The sequence below is a fragment of the Pelodiscus sinensis genome, chromosome 1 (assembly GCF_049634645.1).
Source record: "Pelodiscus sinensis isolate JC-2024 chromosome 1, ASM4963464v1, whole genome shotgun sequence".
Classification (NCBI taxonomy): Eukaryota; Metazoa; Chordata; order Testudines; family Trionychidae; genus Pelodiscus; species Pelodiscus sinensis.
The window spans coordinates 162,920,939-162,939,299 of record NC_134711.1 but is presented as its reverse complement, the minus strand read 5'-3'; the positions used below and the strand labels follow the sequence as shown (position 1 = coordinate 162,939,299).

The 18,361-nt window shown below is 45.3% G+C and overlaps 1 protein-coding gene across 4 annotated transcripts in view; it reads right to left on the bottom strand.

Annotated features, from left to right (window-relative positions):
- CD80 (CD80 molecule) overlaps nucleotides 1-18,361 on the bottom strand; it is an 89,583-nt gene that overhangs the window by 15,229 nt on the left and 55,993 nt on the right. For all 4 annotated transcript variants that reach the window (XM_006124238.4, XM_075909327.1, XM_075909334.1 and 1 more), the window contains 3 exons: nucleotides 9,751-10,080; nucleotides 4,770-5,048; nucleotides 554-682 (listed from right to left, as the gene is read on the bottom strand). In XM_006124238.4, coding sequence (XP_006124300.2) covers nucleotides 554-682; nucleotides 4,770-5,048; nucleotides 9,751-10,080 — 738 coding nt within the window. The remainder of the gene's footprint in view (nucleotides 1-553; nucleotides 683-4,769; nucleotides 5,049-9,750; nucleotides 10,081-18,361) is intronic.

Genomic DNA, 18,361 nt, shown 5'->3' with positions numbered 1-18,361 from the left:
CCATATAGCTGGGCAAGTCTGGCCCTTAGATTATTCTGGGCAAAGCAAGGAAATGGTGCAAATAGGAGGTTGGTAGAGGAGAGGACTTGAGGATACTCCTTATTTTGGGAGGTGGCAAAGTCTCAACTGTATTTTTGATGATTGTGCAGCAAGTGTCAGCTTCTTTATATGTTTCAGTACATAAAGCGGGGTCTGAGCCAAATACACTCTGTTCTAAATATCATTCAGCTTTGCAGAATTTTCCGATCCCAACCCAAATGGCTCAGTTGCTCCCTGCCAATAATGGATCAACCTAAAATTCTAGATCCAAGTAGCTGCCAATCTTTAGGATTGCTTGCTTTAGGAAAAAGCTGCTTTAGGAAAGCCTGGATATGGCTCTCCACTATCTCTGTGTCACTGGCTTTTACTATTAGTAATAAAGAACATAGCATATTCTGCACTTCCATCATCTATCAACAGAAGGATTTCCAAATGGTACTTTTTACTAAGTTTTTCTATGAGGCATCAAAAGGTAGCCTATAAATATGTCTCTCACTAAAAGAATTGTACTTACCATAACACTGGAAATATTTTAAAAGCAAGGCAAGGGCCACAAGAAAGATGCAGACAAGGACCAAACTTGAGGCGATAATAATTCCATGGGTTGGAGGTATTGGAGAAAGACGACATTCTTTTAGTTTTTCTGTCAAGAAAAGATTGACAAATATCATTAAGGACCTTTTGCCACAGTCACATAAGAGTTCTGTTTGAGAATCCTGTTCTGTCCAAATTCTAATGCCAAGTAATGCCATTTTTGCCAGTAACATTCATGGTTGCAATATATTATCCAGGCATTCCATTTAGTCTCTGAACTATATGGAGTTCAAGGCAGAGTATGCTCCCTGTAACACAAAAGGGAACAAGATGGCACTCAAATTGTGATAAACCAATTCCCTAAGAGTATATTTTTTCCGACTTGAAGGTTTTTATGACACTTGTGCAGTTTTAAGGACTGGATTTTCTTCCAGAGCTGGACATGGATTAACTGTGTTTTATATGAATTCTGCAAGGCTGGGAACATCTAAAAGCAGATAAGCAAATCTGAGGTTAAAAAGGTACAGTCAGAGGTAATATATAGTTGCAATTAAGAATCAGAATCTATTTGACTAATAGTGCAGGCACTGCCTACCCTGAATAGGGATGTAAGCAACTAGTCAAGTGAGTACTCAATTAGTCGCTTCCGCCCCCAACCCTGCTGCCTCTATGCCTTTGTTTACTTTTTTCATTGCATTCCTTCGGTATATATGGTCATGCCAATTCTCTTCCAGAATATGATCCGAGGAAGTGGGTCTGGCCCACGAAAACTCATCACCTAATAAACCATCTTGTTAGTCTTTAAAATGCTACATAGTTTTTCCTTCTGTTTTAGCAAGATCAGACTACACGGCTACCTCTCTATTACGCCTCTATATCAGAGGCGGCAACAGTGGCGGGGAGGGGAGCAGGAGCTGATGCTCAAGGGTGCCATTTCGGGAGGGTAGGGGGATGCTAAAGGAATGAAAGGAAAGTTCTCACATTCTGTGCATGTCTCTCATACTTGGCTGTTGAAGGGAGCTCACCAGCCAGGTGTGAAAGGCATGCACGGAATGAAAGTACTTTCCCCTCGCTCCTTTAGCATCCAAGGAACAGGATGAAAAGCTAGCCGCATCCTGGAGCACACGGCTGCTTCCCCACTTATCCTCCCAAAATGGCACCCTTGCCAATGCTGGGGAGAGCTGACCTAAAAGATGGTTCCCCCCAGCACTGTCCCTGCAGGACAGGGGAGACAGAGAGGCAGTGGTCCCAGGGACGGTGCCAACCAGGACTGTTCAGCCCCAGCTCGTGCTGTCCCTGGGAGCTAATCCCAGTTCAGCTCTGCATTTTAAATGTAGTAAGAGCCCACAAAGTGAACTCTTCTATATTTAAAGTGCAGAGTGGCAGCAGGAATGTCCCCCCCTTAACAACTAATCGACTAGTTGATGGAAATTCCATCGACTACTCAATTAATTAATGAACTGATATTTAAAATCCCCTGCCTTGAGGAGTCTCTGTTGGCTGTGGGTGTTTATGTGGGGAAGTAACAAAGCTCTTTCCCTTTAAGGAACAGCTGAGGTTGGGTGGGTAATTGTGTGTCTGAATTTAGAGAAACTTCCAGTTGTGGGGGCACTACTCAGATTTTCTTACTGCTTCAGGCACATTGACACCTAAGCCAGTTCAATATGGATACAATACAATTATTTGACCTATCTTTCTCTTAGCTGGGGTCAAAGAGAGTTTGGAATTTTATTTCAGTGGATTCAGATGCTCTTGCCAATCTCATCAGCTGGTGGAAATGTTGTCTCTTAAAACTTTTAAAAGACCAGACATGTTCTACCCTTTGAATAGGAATGCAGAAACATTGGCAGGAAGATGGCCTAGCTACGTCCTTCACCTCATAGGATATGTCTACACTAAAAAGTTAATTTGAAATAACAGCCGTTATTTCAAATTAATTTAATAGCGTCTATACATGCAAACCGCTATTTCGAATTTAATTAGAATTTGGTAAACCTCATTCTATGAGGAGTAATGCCAAATTCAATATAGCTATTTCCAGGGCTTGATGAACCGCGGTGAAGGCCACTCGCCAGCCCCGCACTGTGCATGTGCAAGAGCCGCATTGCACATGCGCGCGCCACCGGTAAACCGGGTGCCGGGCTGAAATCTACTCACCAAGGGCAAGTAGATTCCATAGATTGTTGAGCCCTGGCTATTTCGAATTAAGTGCTGTGTAGATACTTAATTCGAAATAGGGGGCCTCTAGCCCTTCCCAGGGAGCACTGGTAGCCACTCTGGGCACAACCAGGAAAACTTACTCTCCTCTCCCCCACCCTTGGAGCCATTAAAAGGGTAGACCCTGGCCACAGTGCCTGTGCCAGCTCCAAGCCTGCCAGCCCAGAGCCAGCAGTGGCCACCGGGGCCGCTGACCCAGTGGCCCCAAAACATGAGCCAGCAAGCCACTGGCAGCCAGCCCTCCACCACTCCCCAAGAGCAGTCTGCCAGCTCCCAGGAGCCTGACTGGGGCTGGTGAAGGTGGGCACCTTCCTGGTCCAGGGTGGAGATTATGGACCTTGTTCAGGCCTGGGGGGGATGCCCCCAACGTCCATGATCTCTGCACTAGACAGAGGAATGTGGCCGTCTATGGCAGGATAGCTGCCAGCCTGGCCACCAAAGGCCACATGCGAACCCAGGAGCAGGTTAGCATGAAAGTCAAGTTAGTCCGGCGAGACCCCCAACCCTGAGCCCTGAGCTTCCTCTCCCCCTTCTTCCCCTTGATTCCCCCTTCCAGCTCCCTCCTCCCAGGTTTCCCCCTCCCCTCTTCCACTCTCTCTTACCTTCTCCCACCTCCTTTTTCCAGTCTCCCCAGAGGTTCATCTCCCTCCCCCCCCAGTTTTGTTCTAAACCCAGTTTCTATTTTTGAACATACGTGTCTTTTATTTGACATCAGGAAGTGGGGCTAGGGAGGGGTAAGTGAAAGGATGAGAGGGAGAAATGGGGCACGAGCCCCCTATGGGGAGGACTGGGGAGGCTCTGAGGGATCCTTGGGGTGGACGCTCTCCCTCAGGGCCTCCTGGATCCTGACAGCCCCCCGATGGACCCACCAGATGGCAGCCTGCAGCAAGTGCAGCCGGGCTGATGGCAACGACCCCAGGAGACACACTGGCATGCCCAGGGGCAGCTCTGGCTCCATGTGGCTGAGTGCTGTGGTGTCCCGAGTGCAGGCCCTCAGGGCACTCCAAGACAGGACTGCTTTGCTGTCCCCCATCGAGGTAGACAAGCAAGCAAAGAACCCTGAGAACTGCCTGTCCGGGGTGGGGGTAGGGTCCCTTTAAGCACCGAGCTCAGTTAGCCTCAGGCAGCAGCCCCACACGCTAAGTCCTAACCTGATGCCCTGCCGGCACTGGTTCTGGCCAGCCGTAACTTCGGTTCAGGGTCTACTCAGTGTGGACGTGCTATTTCGAAATAGCAAAACGCTACTTCAAAATAGTTTTTGTGTATAGATGCATTATTTCGAATTAAGTTAATCCAAAATAGCACTGTGGTATAGACATACCCATAGGGCTTTACCCTCTCTAAAGCCTAAGATGGAGCTAACTTAAACAGCATTCAGCTTCCTCAAACCTGGCTTTATTTTCCCCAAAACCTTGTCAGCTTTAAGGCCTGCTCCCAGGAAACTGAAGTGAAAGTGACCACCCACTTTAAAAATCAAAAGGTGTTTTTTGTTATTGTCACTGTGTTTCCCCTCCTCACCTTCAAAGAATCAGTCATTACCTCAAGCTATTTTTTATGATTATTTTGCTGGGATTTTTTTCTCCTTTGCTTCTATTCCTCATAGTATATTATCGAGCCCTTTTCTTCATACCTGCTTCCTCCTGGGAATTTAGACATTATGTCCAGCTATTAGCAATATTCTCTAAGGGACAGGTTCTGACTAGGCCTATGATTCTTCATGCACAGGCCTATTTATTGTATGATCATCTATTCTGCTCTGCACTGTATACCATCACCATTAATTACTTTGTACATGCATTAGGGATGCTACTGATTGTGGGAAGATGGAATTTCTTCCTGATTATTGCATCAGGCAATGAGGCAGGAATGAGAGGGCTTGCAAGTTTTATGTTTGTGTAACTATGGACTCTCTTCTGAGCTATGTACTTCAGTGAGTCCACAAGTTCAGTATACACTGCATATGATTAGCAGAAACTTACCCAGTGAGTAGTTAGAGGACACGTAGTAGCCATCATACTCAATGGTACATGTGAGGGATATGTCTTCAGTCAGATTGAACTGCAATTTGGCAGTGACATTATAGAGGCTGGTTTTGTTTCCAAATAACTCAGTTTTCCAGTCCACAGACATATTATTGAGGATCCCAGAGACTTTGGGATTTGGGTAGCCACCATAAGAAGAACAGTTCACCATCACCTGAGTTGAACCACAAGCATCCTTGGGTACATCAGCTGTTATGACTGGTTTGCTGAAGTTAGCTGAAGGAAGGCAGAGGGAGAGGTTTAATTATCATGCTGTCAGATGAAGCACAAAATTTCAGTCTTCCTGACCCCTTGTTATCATTATAGAGTCCACGGCACTTTACATTCTAGTGTCTCCAAATTCCTTCAGAAATTACAATCAGATAGAGGATTCTGCTATTCACCATTAGTTCCTGCCCTACCCTAGTGTCCAGTATAGCAGCATACTGGTTTACCTGCTCTGAAGTAATTTGTAAGGTGGACGTCTGCTTAGTGGAAAGTACTATAGAATATATAGGGTTTGTGGTTTTAATTGTTTATTACACAAATGTGTAGAAAAGATAACACATGGTGAGAGATGGGCAAAACAAAAATATTGCTTGCATTGGAGTGCAAATGTTCCCACTTTCTCCATCAATGTACTTCAACACTGCATCAGAGGCTCCATCGTTAGGTTGTGCAAAGGGAGTTGAGTTGCTAAGGAGTATTCATACATTGGCCTCTCTTCTGAGCCATTTAGCAAGGAAACCACTTAATTAATGATTTGTATTATAGTCATTGTGTTGGGACACCCCCCTCCCCGGCAACTGGAATCAGGGCCCCATCATACTGGGTACCATACAGATGCATAATAAGAGTTCCGCCTCTGCCCCAAAGAGCTTGCAATCTAGGGTGATATGGTCAAAGGATGGGAGAGGAAACTGAGGCACAGAGGGATGAAGTGACTTGCCAAAGGTCACACGGCAAATCAAAAGCAGAAGGAGAAAGTTCACATGTTGCTCAGTTCTAGTCCAGTTAGCACAAAGGTTGATCTTGAAGATAATCACTTCAAAACCGGACTGAAACCACTAGCTCATTTCACACAGGAGCACTGAACAGTCATTACATGGTAACAACTTCAATCACTGTTGTCCTAGTCAACTAGCAACCTAGAAGTGAAAGGCACCATATCCCTTTACCAACACCTAAAGGCTGAAGCCTCTCACAGCTCTTACATGGGCCTGTATGAATGTGGAGATTGGGGAGAGCAGAACAGAGGGGAGACTGACTGTTTTTAGTACTGTGCTACCTTTCCCATTAAGTTGATTTGTCAGCCCTAGGCATGGTCCTCTCCTTAGGCGATACACCCCAAATGGGGGAGTGGAGTGTTCTTAGGAACACAGGCAGTGAAAGCTGGACAATTCTCTCAGTTCACCTCAGTTTTCACTTGCTGATAGAGAGACAGGTGTCCCTGAACATTGGTGCTACGTCTAGACTGGCATGATTTTCTGGAAATGCTTTTAACGGAAAAGTTTTCCGTTAAAAGCATTTTCGCAAAAAAACGTCTAGATTGGCATGGACGCTTTTCCGCAAAAAGTGCTTTTGCGGAAAAGCGTCCGTGGCCAATCTAGACGCGCTTTTGCGCAAAAAAGCCCCGATTGCCATTTTCGCCATCGGGGCTTTTTTGCGCAAAACAAATCTCAGCTGTCTACACTGGCCCTTTTGCACAAAAGTTTTGCGCAAAAGGGACTTTTGCCCGAATGGGAGCAGCATAGTATTTCCACAAAACCCACTGATTTCTTACAGTAGGAAGTCAGTGCTTTTGCGGAAATTCAAGCGGCCAGTGTAGACAGCTGGCAAGTTTTTCCGGAAAAGCGGCTGATTTTCCGGAAAAACTGGCCAGTCTAGACACAGCCTGGGTGTTATATCTATGCATGCTGCTACAAGGCAGGCTGAGGACTAATGATGGGAAAAACTGAGGAGAGATGCACATTTAAGATGTGGAAGATTCCATTGCTTCTTCATGGGCCTAGGTAGAGGCTTCCCTGTGATATTTCTTGGACTTTCTGCTGTCATCTGGGTTGAGAAAAGAAAAATCATCGTCTCTGCTCTCAGCTGAAACCAACTGCCAGAGAGGCAGCAGTGCAAGTGGAAAATGATGCGAATAGAATTTCTTCTAACTACCACCAAAGGTTCAGATTCGTTTTGAGCAAGAGCACTCCTGTTCCTCCACTAAACCATTTCTCCAGGGCAGTGCTTAACGTGGTCTGAAAAAGCATGTGGGGGGAACAATCATTTTCTACAGAAAGGAATGGAACATCATCAACATCTGACTGTCTCTCCCCTCATATCAATTCTGCTCTCACATCTCACATCACATGTTCTGCCTTCCTTCCTCCCCCTGGCTCTCCATCAAGTGTGCTCCATCCCAGCTTCCTGTCTGTATTTCCTGAAGCTCCTAGGGTCCTTCACTTGCCTCTCCAAGGAGGCTGCCCTAGTGTTCCCTCTCTCCCTTCTCATGCTGGTGTTTTAGGCAAAAAAGAGACCAGATAGGCCTGTCCCCATTGCTCACAGGAGGTGATGGTTGGGGCTGGGGGGGGGAGGGAAAAAGGAATAGGGCTCTTCCCGCTCCCCACTGCCCTCCTGGAAGAATAGGCTCCTGAGGAGTCCTGAGAGGTGGGGTGGGGGGAAAGAGCTCTGCCCATTTCCTGCATTAACTCTGATTAGCTGCTTATGCCCCAGCAGGCAGTTAGGTAGCCAATCAGAGGGGGTTTTCCCCCATGCAGGGCTGACATATGCACTCCTCAATGATGCTCAAATTGTAAAACTTTTATTGCCTGGGTCTGGAACCCCTGCTATTTATGCACAGATCTGACACTCATTTACCCTTTGTAGCATGGAGATATCTCATCCCGACAGTGCTAGCGAGACCTCTAGAATGTTTTAGGTCTCTCAAAGGGTGGTGGGGAAAACCAGGAAGGGTCTATGACTGCTGAGAGGTGGGGCTTGACTAGAAAGCAGGTGGGGCATCTAGTAGTTCATCTTAACCACCTAGCCAGGAAGAAGAGGTGGTTGAAACTTTCTTTAAATAGCTAACAAAATAACCCAAAGCACAGGACTTGGTGATAGGATACTTCAACTACCCAGACATCTGTTGGGAAAATAACACAGCCGGGCACAGATTACCCAACAAGTTATTGGGATATATCAGAGATACTGTTTTTATTCTAGAAGGTAGAGAATGCTACATGGGGGAAGGCTTTTCTAGATTTGATTTTGACCAATCGGGAAGAACTGATTGAGAATTTTAAAGTGGAAGGAAGGTTGGGTGAAAGTGATCTCGCCCAGCGTGCTAGTTCGAATCGCAGCTGATTCGAACCAGGAAGTGTGTGCCAGGATTCCTCATTTTTTGAGGAGTAATGTTAGTTCGAACCAAGGATTTTGGTTCAAACTAACATTACTCCTCAAAAAATGAGGAATCCCAGCACACACTTCCTGGTTCGAATCAGCTACGATTCAAACTAGCATGCAGGGCGAGATCTTGCTAATGAAGTGCAGGATTTTTAAATCCCCGCTTCATTAGCAATTTCAGTACACTACATTTGCATCCCTATCTCGAGATAGGGAGCAAGTGTAGATGTACTATAAGGGCAGCCTAGGGAAATACAGACCAGTCAGCTTAACTTCTGTACTAGGAAAGATAATGGAGCAAATAATTAAGGAATCAATTTGCAGATATTTGGAAGATAATAAAGTGAAAGTAATGGTCAGCATGGATGTGTAAAGAACAAATCTTGTGAAACCAGCCTGATAGCTTTTTTTTTATAAGAAAGCAAGCCTTGTGGATAAAGGGGAAGCCATAGATATAGTATATCTAGACTTTAGTATAGCTTTTTATACAGTTTCACATGACCTTCTCATTAACAAAGTAGGGAAATAGATGGGGCTACTATAAGATGGGTGTATAACTGTCTGGATAACTGTTCCCAGAGAGTAGTTATCAATGGTTCCCAATGATGCTGGAAGGACACAACAAGTGGGGTTCTGCTGGGATCAGTTTTGTGACCAATTCTATTCAATATCTTCATCAATGATTTAGATAATGGCATAGAGAGTATGCTAATACAATTTGCAAATGATTCCAAACTGGGAGGGGTTGCAAATATTTTGGAGGATGGAGTTATAATTCAATAGCATGTGGAAAAACTGGAGAAATGGTCTGAGGTAAATAGAATGAAATTCAATAAGGACAAATGCAAAGTTCTCCACATAGGAAGGAGCAATCAGTTGCATACATACAAAATGGGAAATGACTGAGTAGAAAGGAATATTTTAGAAAGGAATTTAGGGGTCATAGTGGACCACAAACTAAATATGAGTCACCAGTGTAAAACTGTTAAACGAAAGCAAACTTCATTCTGGGATGCATTAAAAGGAAGGCTGTACCATGTTTCAGGAAAGATGTGGATAAATTGGAGAAAATCCAGAGAAAAACAACAAAAATCGTTAAAGATCTAGAAAAAATAACTTTAGGTTTATTTAATTTGGAAAGAAGATGACTAAGAGGGGACACAACAGTTTTCAAGTATCTAAAAGGTTGTTACAAGGAAGAAGGAGAAAAATTGTTCTCCTTAACCTCTGATAATAGGATAAGCAGCAATGGGTTTAAATTGCAGCAAGGGAGGTTTAGGTTTATGAAAAACTTCCTAACTGTTAGGGTGATTAATCAATGGAATAAATTGCCTAAGGAGGTTGTGGAATCTCTGTCATTTGGGATTTTTAAGAGCAAGTTAGATAAATACCTGTCAAATAATCTAGATGAAGCTTGGTCCTACCATGAGTGCAGGGGACTGGACTTGATGACCTCTAGAGGTCCCTTCCAATTCTCTGATTCTCTGATTGACACTTGGTCTTTGCATATTAATTAAAGGCATCTGAAGATTTGGGTCACACCACTTACCTACAACAAACAAATCCACAGTATTTACACAGAGTTTCTGAGGTCCTGTCACTACCTCTTGAACTATGCATTGATATGTGTCCTTGTCTGATACTTCCACTGGAGAGAACACCAGCTCCAAGCTCGTTAGGTTCATCTTGGTCCGGTTATTATACTTTCGACTGTATTCAAACAGGGTGCCTGTTGCATAAGCGAGCACTACTTCTTGTGATTTTGTTTGCCAATAAACGCGGTAATTATTCAGTGAATCGGAGCTGGATATTTTATGGCAGCAGGGCAGGGTGGCTGTCGTCCCCACTGTGGCTTTGACCATTTTTTCCTTTGCAAAGACTGCAGGGAAGCAAACAGAAAACAACATATGTCACGAGACAATCACATACTCATAAAGCCCCTTCTCCTGCCTACAACTCCATCACTCTTGATTCAACTCTGTCTATTCCCACTGACATGCTCCAGCTTTTCATTGTCCAGTTTACATTGAAAACACAGCCTAGCATGGAAGGGACCTATCTCAGGGAACATCCACACAGCAGATCTAAAGCCGAAATAAGCTACACAACTTGAGCTATGCCAATTGCGTAGCTTAAGTCAAAATAGCTTCACTTGGCTTATGGTGCTGTCTATGCAGCAGGAAGTTAAAAAAAGAACACTCTTCCTTCAACTTCACTTACTCTTCATCAAATGTGGGCTACAGGAGTCAACTAAGAAGTTCTCCAAGCTCACTATTATTTTGAAATAATGGCTTGTAGTTGTGGATGCACCCTTTGTTATTTTGGAATAATGTCCATTATTCTGAAATAATGCTGCTGTGTACACATGCCCTCAGTGATGTGTTTTTGTGATGCTGCAATCTCACATATGGATCTAAGTAATAAAAAATTGTCTCTAAGCATGCGGGTTAGTGAAAATGAATAGGGCAGCCGCGTGTGTGTTGATAGATCAGAACTTTACAAATTTAGAGTAAGTAATCATCACTATTGTCATTGAAGGAGTGATGTATGTTGTCAAAGCCATTAGGGACCAAAACATCTCCTCTTCTCTCATCTTATAGCTGTTTGTTTGCAAAATCCCTGTAATTTCCCAGTGTTTCCTCACCCCCAAGTAAATGCAGCAATGCATCTTTTTTGTAAAGGGAAGGGAAGGAGAACCAACCCAACACCCCAGCAATCATTAGCAACTGTACAACAAGTGGGCATCATCTCTACACTAACAAACCTGGAGATTCAGGTCTGAAGTTCATGAGCATCCCTACAACAAATCTGGATACATACCCTGGTGTTCATAAGGAGCCTCATTACACCAAAACTGGCAGCTCACTGCTCATAAGCATCCCTACAATAACAAACCAATGTCACAGCCTGGTGCTCATGCGCATCCTTGTGATAAGCCACTACACTTACGAAAGGGGTAAAAAGGAAATAAAATATTGGCACGGAAACAACTCAGTTCTGTCCTGCTTTGCAATATTCCCCTTTGCAATCTGCTTGCATGGTCAATTCTGCAATGCAGCTCTACAGTAGCTCTGCACCTCCACCCCCTATTTGTCCACACAGTGAAGGAAGGACACCAGTGATGGTGGAAGCTGGAAGGCTTGAGAGGAACTGTGATAACAGAACAGAAGTTAGCTGATGATTGGTTGGCTCTCAGTGATGACACAGCCGTGTCTGGGGGAGAATGAATGATCTTTTGGTTAAAGCAAAATTTGGACAGTTCTATTCAGACCTCTGCCATGAGTTGCTAAGTAGCTTTAGAGACGTCACAATGTTTCTGTGACTTAATTTCTCAAAATGAGAACTGTAACACTTACCAAGCCTCAAGGGGCTCCTAAGTCTTAATGCATTGCTTGTAAAGCTCTCCAAGAATCCCCCAGAGGGCTCTAGAAAAGGACAAAATCTTAGCCTGCCCTGTTGCTCTCTGATTTGCGGGAGGCGTGTCTGCTCTTAACCAGAGTTCACAATTCAGAAGCCAAATCAAACCAAAGAGATTTCATTCCAGCCTAAAATGCACAGGGATTCCAGTGCCAGTGCACATGCACCTGATCTACCCACCTGCCTCTTGGCAAACCAGTAGGAAACATAAAAAATGCCAGGGCCAGCAAACATTGGTTTTGCATTTAACTGGGGAGCTCTTCTTTGGCTCAGGCACTGCATTGCCCCTCACTAGTGACAGATCCCAGGAAAGCTCTTTTATCTCCATAAAGTATGCTACTCTGTGTAACGTAAGCTGCAGGTCTTGCTGCTTCTCCTCTTTGTAAGTACTTCTGTCTCTGTCTTCTTCCTGCTTGTGTCTCCTTTCAGCTCAGTTACTAACATTGATAGACTTCCGATAACTGCAACTGAAACTTTGGGATTCTGACCTGATATTAGCAGCCAATGGAGCTGGTGGGGTTTTTTTTATGCTAGAGAAGAGTGGGCGTAGCTGTAAATGTCAATGAGACATCACATCATAAGTTGCATGAGGTTCTCCACATTTTGCCACCAAGAGTCTCCTCTGCAACCAAAAGGAGAACAAAAACCTCCTGGGCAGTACATAGGCAGAGGTTGGAAACTCCTGATGATGTCAGACTTGCCCTTAAAAGGCACTGTACCCATGAAACTGCAACCCGGACACTTTAAGCCTAAGACAATCACAGTCTGGGAGAGTCATGCAGCTCCACAAAAGTCCCTAGTTCTTGTGAGTTTACTTTAAAGGTGAACAGCAATGCAAAAATAAAAACTGAATCCAGTCCAAATTTCTGTACCAAATGTTCCCCATCACCAGGTTCCATAGGAGGCATCCACTATGGAAATACATTTTCTTGAATTATCTAGACCCGCGTTTCTTAAACTGTGGGTCCCGACCCCCAGTGGGTCGCAAGCAACTTAGAGGGGAGTCACGGGATCACAAAGTTTGAGAACCCCTGATCTAGGCAAAAATTCTTTGCTCCACCCAACCTGCCAATTAAATCCTCAAGGGTATTGTTTTCTGTACCCAGAGTGAATAGGTACTTCATTGTGACCCCAAGGTATGAAGGAAGCAGGGATAAAGGAAGGAATGTCAGTTCTCTCCCTCCTCCTTCAGGAAAAAAAAAACAGAGGCAGGGGTTACTTTATTTGCTTTCTACAGTGGACTCAGGTGCTCCCTCCCACTCCATCTGCTTGGTGATTCCACCTCTACTTCCTACCAGACCGGAGACACTGTTATAAGTGTGTCTTTAAATAGCTCAGGCAGGAGTAGTGTGTTGCCCAGGAGAGGTGCTCTCAGCATACCATGGCAATGAGGAAGTGTTAGTAGGAAGCTTGGCAGAATTCAATCTATTCTCACTTTCAGATGACATAGTAAACAAGAAACAGGCAGCAAATGTAAACAAACTTGTGTGTCCCGGTGATTGGCTGAACAAGGAGGAGGACTGAGTGGATTTTTGGGGCTCTAACATTTGATGATGTTTTATTTTTGAATTAAGATTTTTTTGCACATAATTCTACATCTGTAAGTTCAACTTTTATGATAAATAGATTACTCTACCGTACTTGTATGAGGCAATTTAAAAATACAATTTCTTTTGTTTTTTACAGTGCAAACATTTGCAATAAAAATAAGTATAAAGTGAGCACTGTACACTTTGTCTTGTAGTTGAAATATAAATATTTGAAAATGTAAAAACATCCAAAATATTTAAATAGCTTATATTCCATTATTGTTTGATAGTGTGATTAAACACATGATTAATCATGGTTAATTTTTTAAATTGCATGATTAAAGGTGATTAATTATGTAAATTGCTTCACAGCCCTAGTTGTGTATATTTGCTACAGACAGGCTCCTGTGAACAGTACAGGTAACTCTCAAGTAGGGCTAGTGTGACACTGGAGATAATACAACAAATCATCACACGTCCTCTGCAGCTAATTTGCATGCACCAATTCTATTGGTTGTAATGCCTCTGTGCTCTGAGGAAGTCAGGGCACATGTGTTGAGAATGATATTTGGTAGATTATTGGCCTTAACAAGTACCACTTTTTGAAGATTATGTGGCTGTATTTTGGGTAGCTGCACATCAGCTAGGGCATGAGCACCTGACAGGGTTCCTATGGAACTTCTATTTCTGCTCCACTGTGCATAGAGGCAGAGAGATACTGGACTCAGCAATGGGCTCTCCCTGAATCACGTCACCAAGTGCTGGAGTCAGTAACAGAGCCTTCTACATCCATAAGTTAATTGCAAACAGGGGGGCTGACAGCTTCCACAGGCCCCCACCTTGATTTTAAAATTGCCAATGGAAGAGAGTCCACCATGAACCTTGGTAAATTATTCTAGTGATTAACTACTCTCTTTCTTACGAAAAAGTGCAGACCTTTTTTCTCGGTTGAATTTGTCTAATTCCAGCCACATGGTCTTGTTATAACTTTTGTCTACTAGAAGTGTCCTTTATGATCAAATTTCTGTTCCCCACATAGATGTTAACAGACAGTGATCAAGTCACCCCTAGCCTTCTCTTTGTTAAGATAAACAGATTTAGATAATTGAGTATTGCTGTAAGACATGTTTTCCAATCCTTTAATCATTCTCAGGGCTCTTCTCTGTAACCTCTCCAGCTGATCAACATCCTTCCTGAATTATGGGCACCAGAACTGGATGCAGTATTCCAACAGCAGTCTCACCAATGCCAAACAGAGGTAAAATAGCCTCTCTACTCCTTTTGAACATTTCCTTGCTTTTACATGCAATAATCACATTAGCTCTTTTGGCCACAGTCTGTGTCGACAGCCTTGCCGGGCCCTTGGGCAAGGTGGGGGGGGACCCTCTTTTGTGCCCCCAGAGGGCTGGGGCCTCAGGTGGAAAGGGTGGGGCTGGCGTAGCTAGAGTTCAGCACCACCCAGACCACAATGCACTGCGTAGTGGTGGCATCAGGTGAGAGTCCCAGGCTCTTTTGTATTGCCAGATCCCAGGGCTGTTGTCCCTTTTGTCCCTGGCCTGTTGGTGGGCCTGACCATAGGCGTGTGCACGGGGTGTGCCGGGTGTGCCCAGGCACACCCTAATGTCTGGGGCCAGCCAGCAGCTGCTGGAGGAAGAGGGGGATTTGTGATGGAGCGCCACAGCCCTCACTTTAAATTCCCCACAGCCATCTACTGGGCACTGTGGGGCGTTCTCAAACGCCGCGCAACAAGTGAGAGGGGAAACTCTGGGAACTTTAAAACCCAGTGGCACAGCTCCAAAAGCAGCTGGGGCCTGACTACAGATGGCGGCCCAGGCCCCGCCCTACAACACTGCGCGGCGCCCCGGGGGTGCCCCCACCCATCCCGGCAGCATCGCATGGTGCCCGGTCCTGTAGCACTGTGCAGTGCCCCAGGGGTGCCCCTCCCCAGCCCTGCAGCTTGGGCTGGCTCTGACTCCAGCCCTGCAAGCTGTAAGGCAGAAGCTGAAGGTAAGGAGGGGGGATAAGAGGCAGGGGGGAGAATAAGAGGAAGGGGCTTTTGCGGTGGGGGAGGGTGGAGGAGAAGAAAGGTTAAGGGATAGAAGGGGCTTGTATGGAGGAGGAGGGGAGAAGGGGAAGAAAGGGCCAAAGGGACAGGATAGTGGAGACACAAATGCTAGGGGGGAAGTGGAGACAGAGGAAAAGGGAAGGAAGGGAGGTGTCAGTGGGAGGGGGGACAGGCTGATGCTGGAAGAGGAGAGGGGAAGGGCATTGGGGATTGGAGGGGGAGGTGCTGGGAGAAGGCTTGACAGAAGAGGTGGGCATGAGGAAGGTGGGGTTGGAGCAAGTCATGTGTCAGGGCACAGGGGCATGAGGGGAATGGGGGCAGAGGGTGATGAGGGGATGTGCATCAGGGAAAAAAGGGCAAAGGGGGCAGGGGAAGTGAGGGAAGGGGGAGCACCAGGAGGGTGCAGGGGTAAGGGAAGGTGCAGGTGCCAGGGGATTCTGGGGGTGAAGCAGAAGGGCAGACACCTGCAGGGGAGGGACCAGCACCAGAGGAGAGAGGTGAGGGAGGTGTTAGACGAGGGGATGAGGAGGGGTAGCTCACATGATCAGAGTGGGGCTACTGGAGGAGTGGGCACAGGGGGTACAGAAGGGCTGGTGGAGGGGGGGCAGGTCTCAGGAAGGCTGAGGGCAGCGAGAAGGGCAGGAGTTAGGACAGCAGAGGAGGGTGAGGGGTTGGGGGGCAGCAGGCACCAGGGGAGTTGATGGAGCAAGGGGAGGAGACATGGCAACAGAGGGTAAAGGTAGATATTTATTAATAACTTGGGTGACACAGTGGCACATCCAAACAAGCCACATGAACTCAGTACTGGTGCACAACACAAAATTCATTCTGCTCATGGGAGAAGATTCTTAGAGGGAACACTTCCTCCAGCCTCTTTGCCCCCGAGTTAATGTCACACACATTGGGTTAATAGTATCAGAGGGGTAGCCGTGTTAGTCTGAATCTGCAAAAGCGATGAGGAGTCCTGTGGCACCTTATAGACTAACTGAAGTGTAGGAGCATAAGCTTTCGTGGCCAAAGACCCACTTCGTCAGATGCATGTATCTGACATGCATCTGACGAAGTGGGTCTTTGCCCACGAAAGCTTATGCTCCTACACTTCAGTTAGTCTATAAGGTGCCACAGGACTCCTCGTCACATTGGGTTAATGCAATTGCAGGATAGTTGCATGGGGGGGAGGGGTTGGTGGGGGCCAAACTAATCCTTGTTGGTAGGAGGATGGTGGGAAAAGTCCTTGGAGGGGGGGGGTCACATAACACTTTTTACTTTTGGTCATGTGCCCATCTTGCCCAGAGAGGGTTACCTCCAGAGGCGTGGCCAATGGGGGTCAGGGGCATGGTTAACAGGGGTCAGGGGTGTGGCTAATGGGGTTCAAAGTACATTTTAAAAAAATTCTTTGGGTGCACACCCTAATGAAATGTGCTGCGCACGCCTATGGGCCTGACCACAGTATTGCAATTGTTCATGATTTTCAGAGTCACTGCCTCCCAGAATAGAGAACCCCAACTGTAAGTGTAGGCTACATTCCTTGTTCTTAGGCATATAACTCTACACTTGACTATATTAAGACACAGAGTTCACTTGTACCCAGTTTATCAAGCAATCCAGATCAATGTGTATCAGAGACCTGTCCCTTTCGTTATTTACCACTCCCACAATTCTTGTGTCATCTGAACATCATATCATTGATTTTTTTTACTTTTTTTCTTCCAGGGCATTGCTAAAAATGCTATATAGTACAGGGCTATGAACAGCTCTTGAGGGGCTTCCTTTAAAAACCTCACCCACTTGATAATGATTCCCCATGTACAGTTACATTTTGAGATCTGTCAATTAGCCTGTTTTCATCCATTTTAACTGTGCCCATGTTGATTTTTTTCATTCTAGTTTCTTAATCACAACGCCATGTGGTACCAAGCCAAATACCCTAGAGAAGTCTGAGTTATTACAGCAACGCTATTACCTTTATCAACCAAACTTGTAGTCCTATTAAAAATATATCAAATTAGTTTGACAAGACTTATTTTCCTTAAACCTCTCTTGACTGACATTAATTATATTACCCTCCCTAAATTCTTTATTAATCAAATCCCATATCAGACATTCCATTATTTTGCCCAAGAAGGATGTCAGGCTGACAGGCCTATGATTACCCAAATCATCCCATTTACTTTAAGATATTGGCACTAATTAGCTTTCTTTCCATCCTCTAGAATTTCATCTTTGTTTCAATACTTACTGACAATCAACAGAAACAATCTAGATCAGTGGTTTTCAAACTACCGGTTGCGACACAATACTGTGTCATGGAATGTCAGGTGCTAGGTCTCATGATCAGGTAACCAGTGAGGGTGCTAAGGCAGGCTACCTGCCTGTCCTGGCACTGCAAACTGCACTGGGCCACAGAAGCTGCCGGCAGCAGGCCTGCTCCTAGATAGGGGGTGGGGAGAAGGGGAGCACATAAGGATCCACATATTTCCCCTGCCCTGAGCATTAGCTCTGCACTCCTATTGGCTGACAACCTACTGCTGGCTGCTTCTAGGGTGCAGCAGGGTCTGTGGTGCCAGGAGAGGCAGGATACCTGCCTTAGCAGCCCCACTGCGCTGCTGAATGGGAGCCAGCTGCTCAAGATAAGCCCTTCTTGCCTCAGCCCTGAGCCACCTCCAAAGCTCCTCCTGCACCCTGAAACTCTCATCTTCAGACCCACTCCGAAGCTCACACTCTAGTCAAATAATGCTGGGTCATGGACATCAATGGTTTTCTTCAACTAGGTGATGAGAAAAAAGGTTTGAAAAACGTTGGTCTAGATCAGTGTTTCTCAACCAGTGGTACGAGTACCCTTAGGGGTACTTGAGAGAAATCCGAGGGGTACGTCAACACAACTGAAATTTGGAGAAAACTGAATTTTTGTTTTAAGTTTTGCAGCGCTTTATTATGTTTGTACTTTTTACACCCCAAAATTTCATCCCCTCTCCCCACTCCCTCCCGGCTACTATTACGTGGTTTAAACAAATGTGTTGCAATGGTAGAAAAAAAAATGTGTGTGTCTGAAAACTGCAGGTACTGGGAGTACCTATAATTTTTTTTATAAAGGGTACTTTATAAAAAAGGGTTGAGAAACACTGGTCTAGATTGCTCCTTTGCAGTTC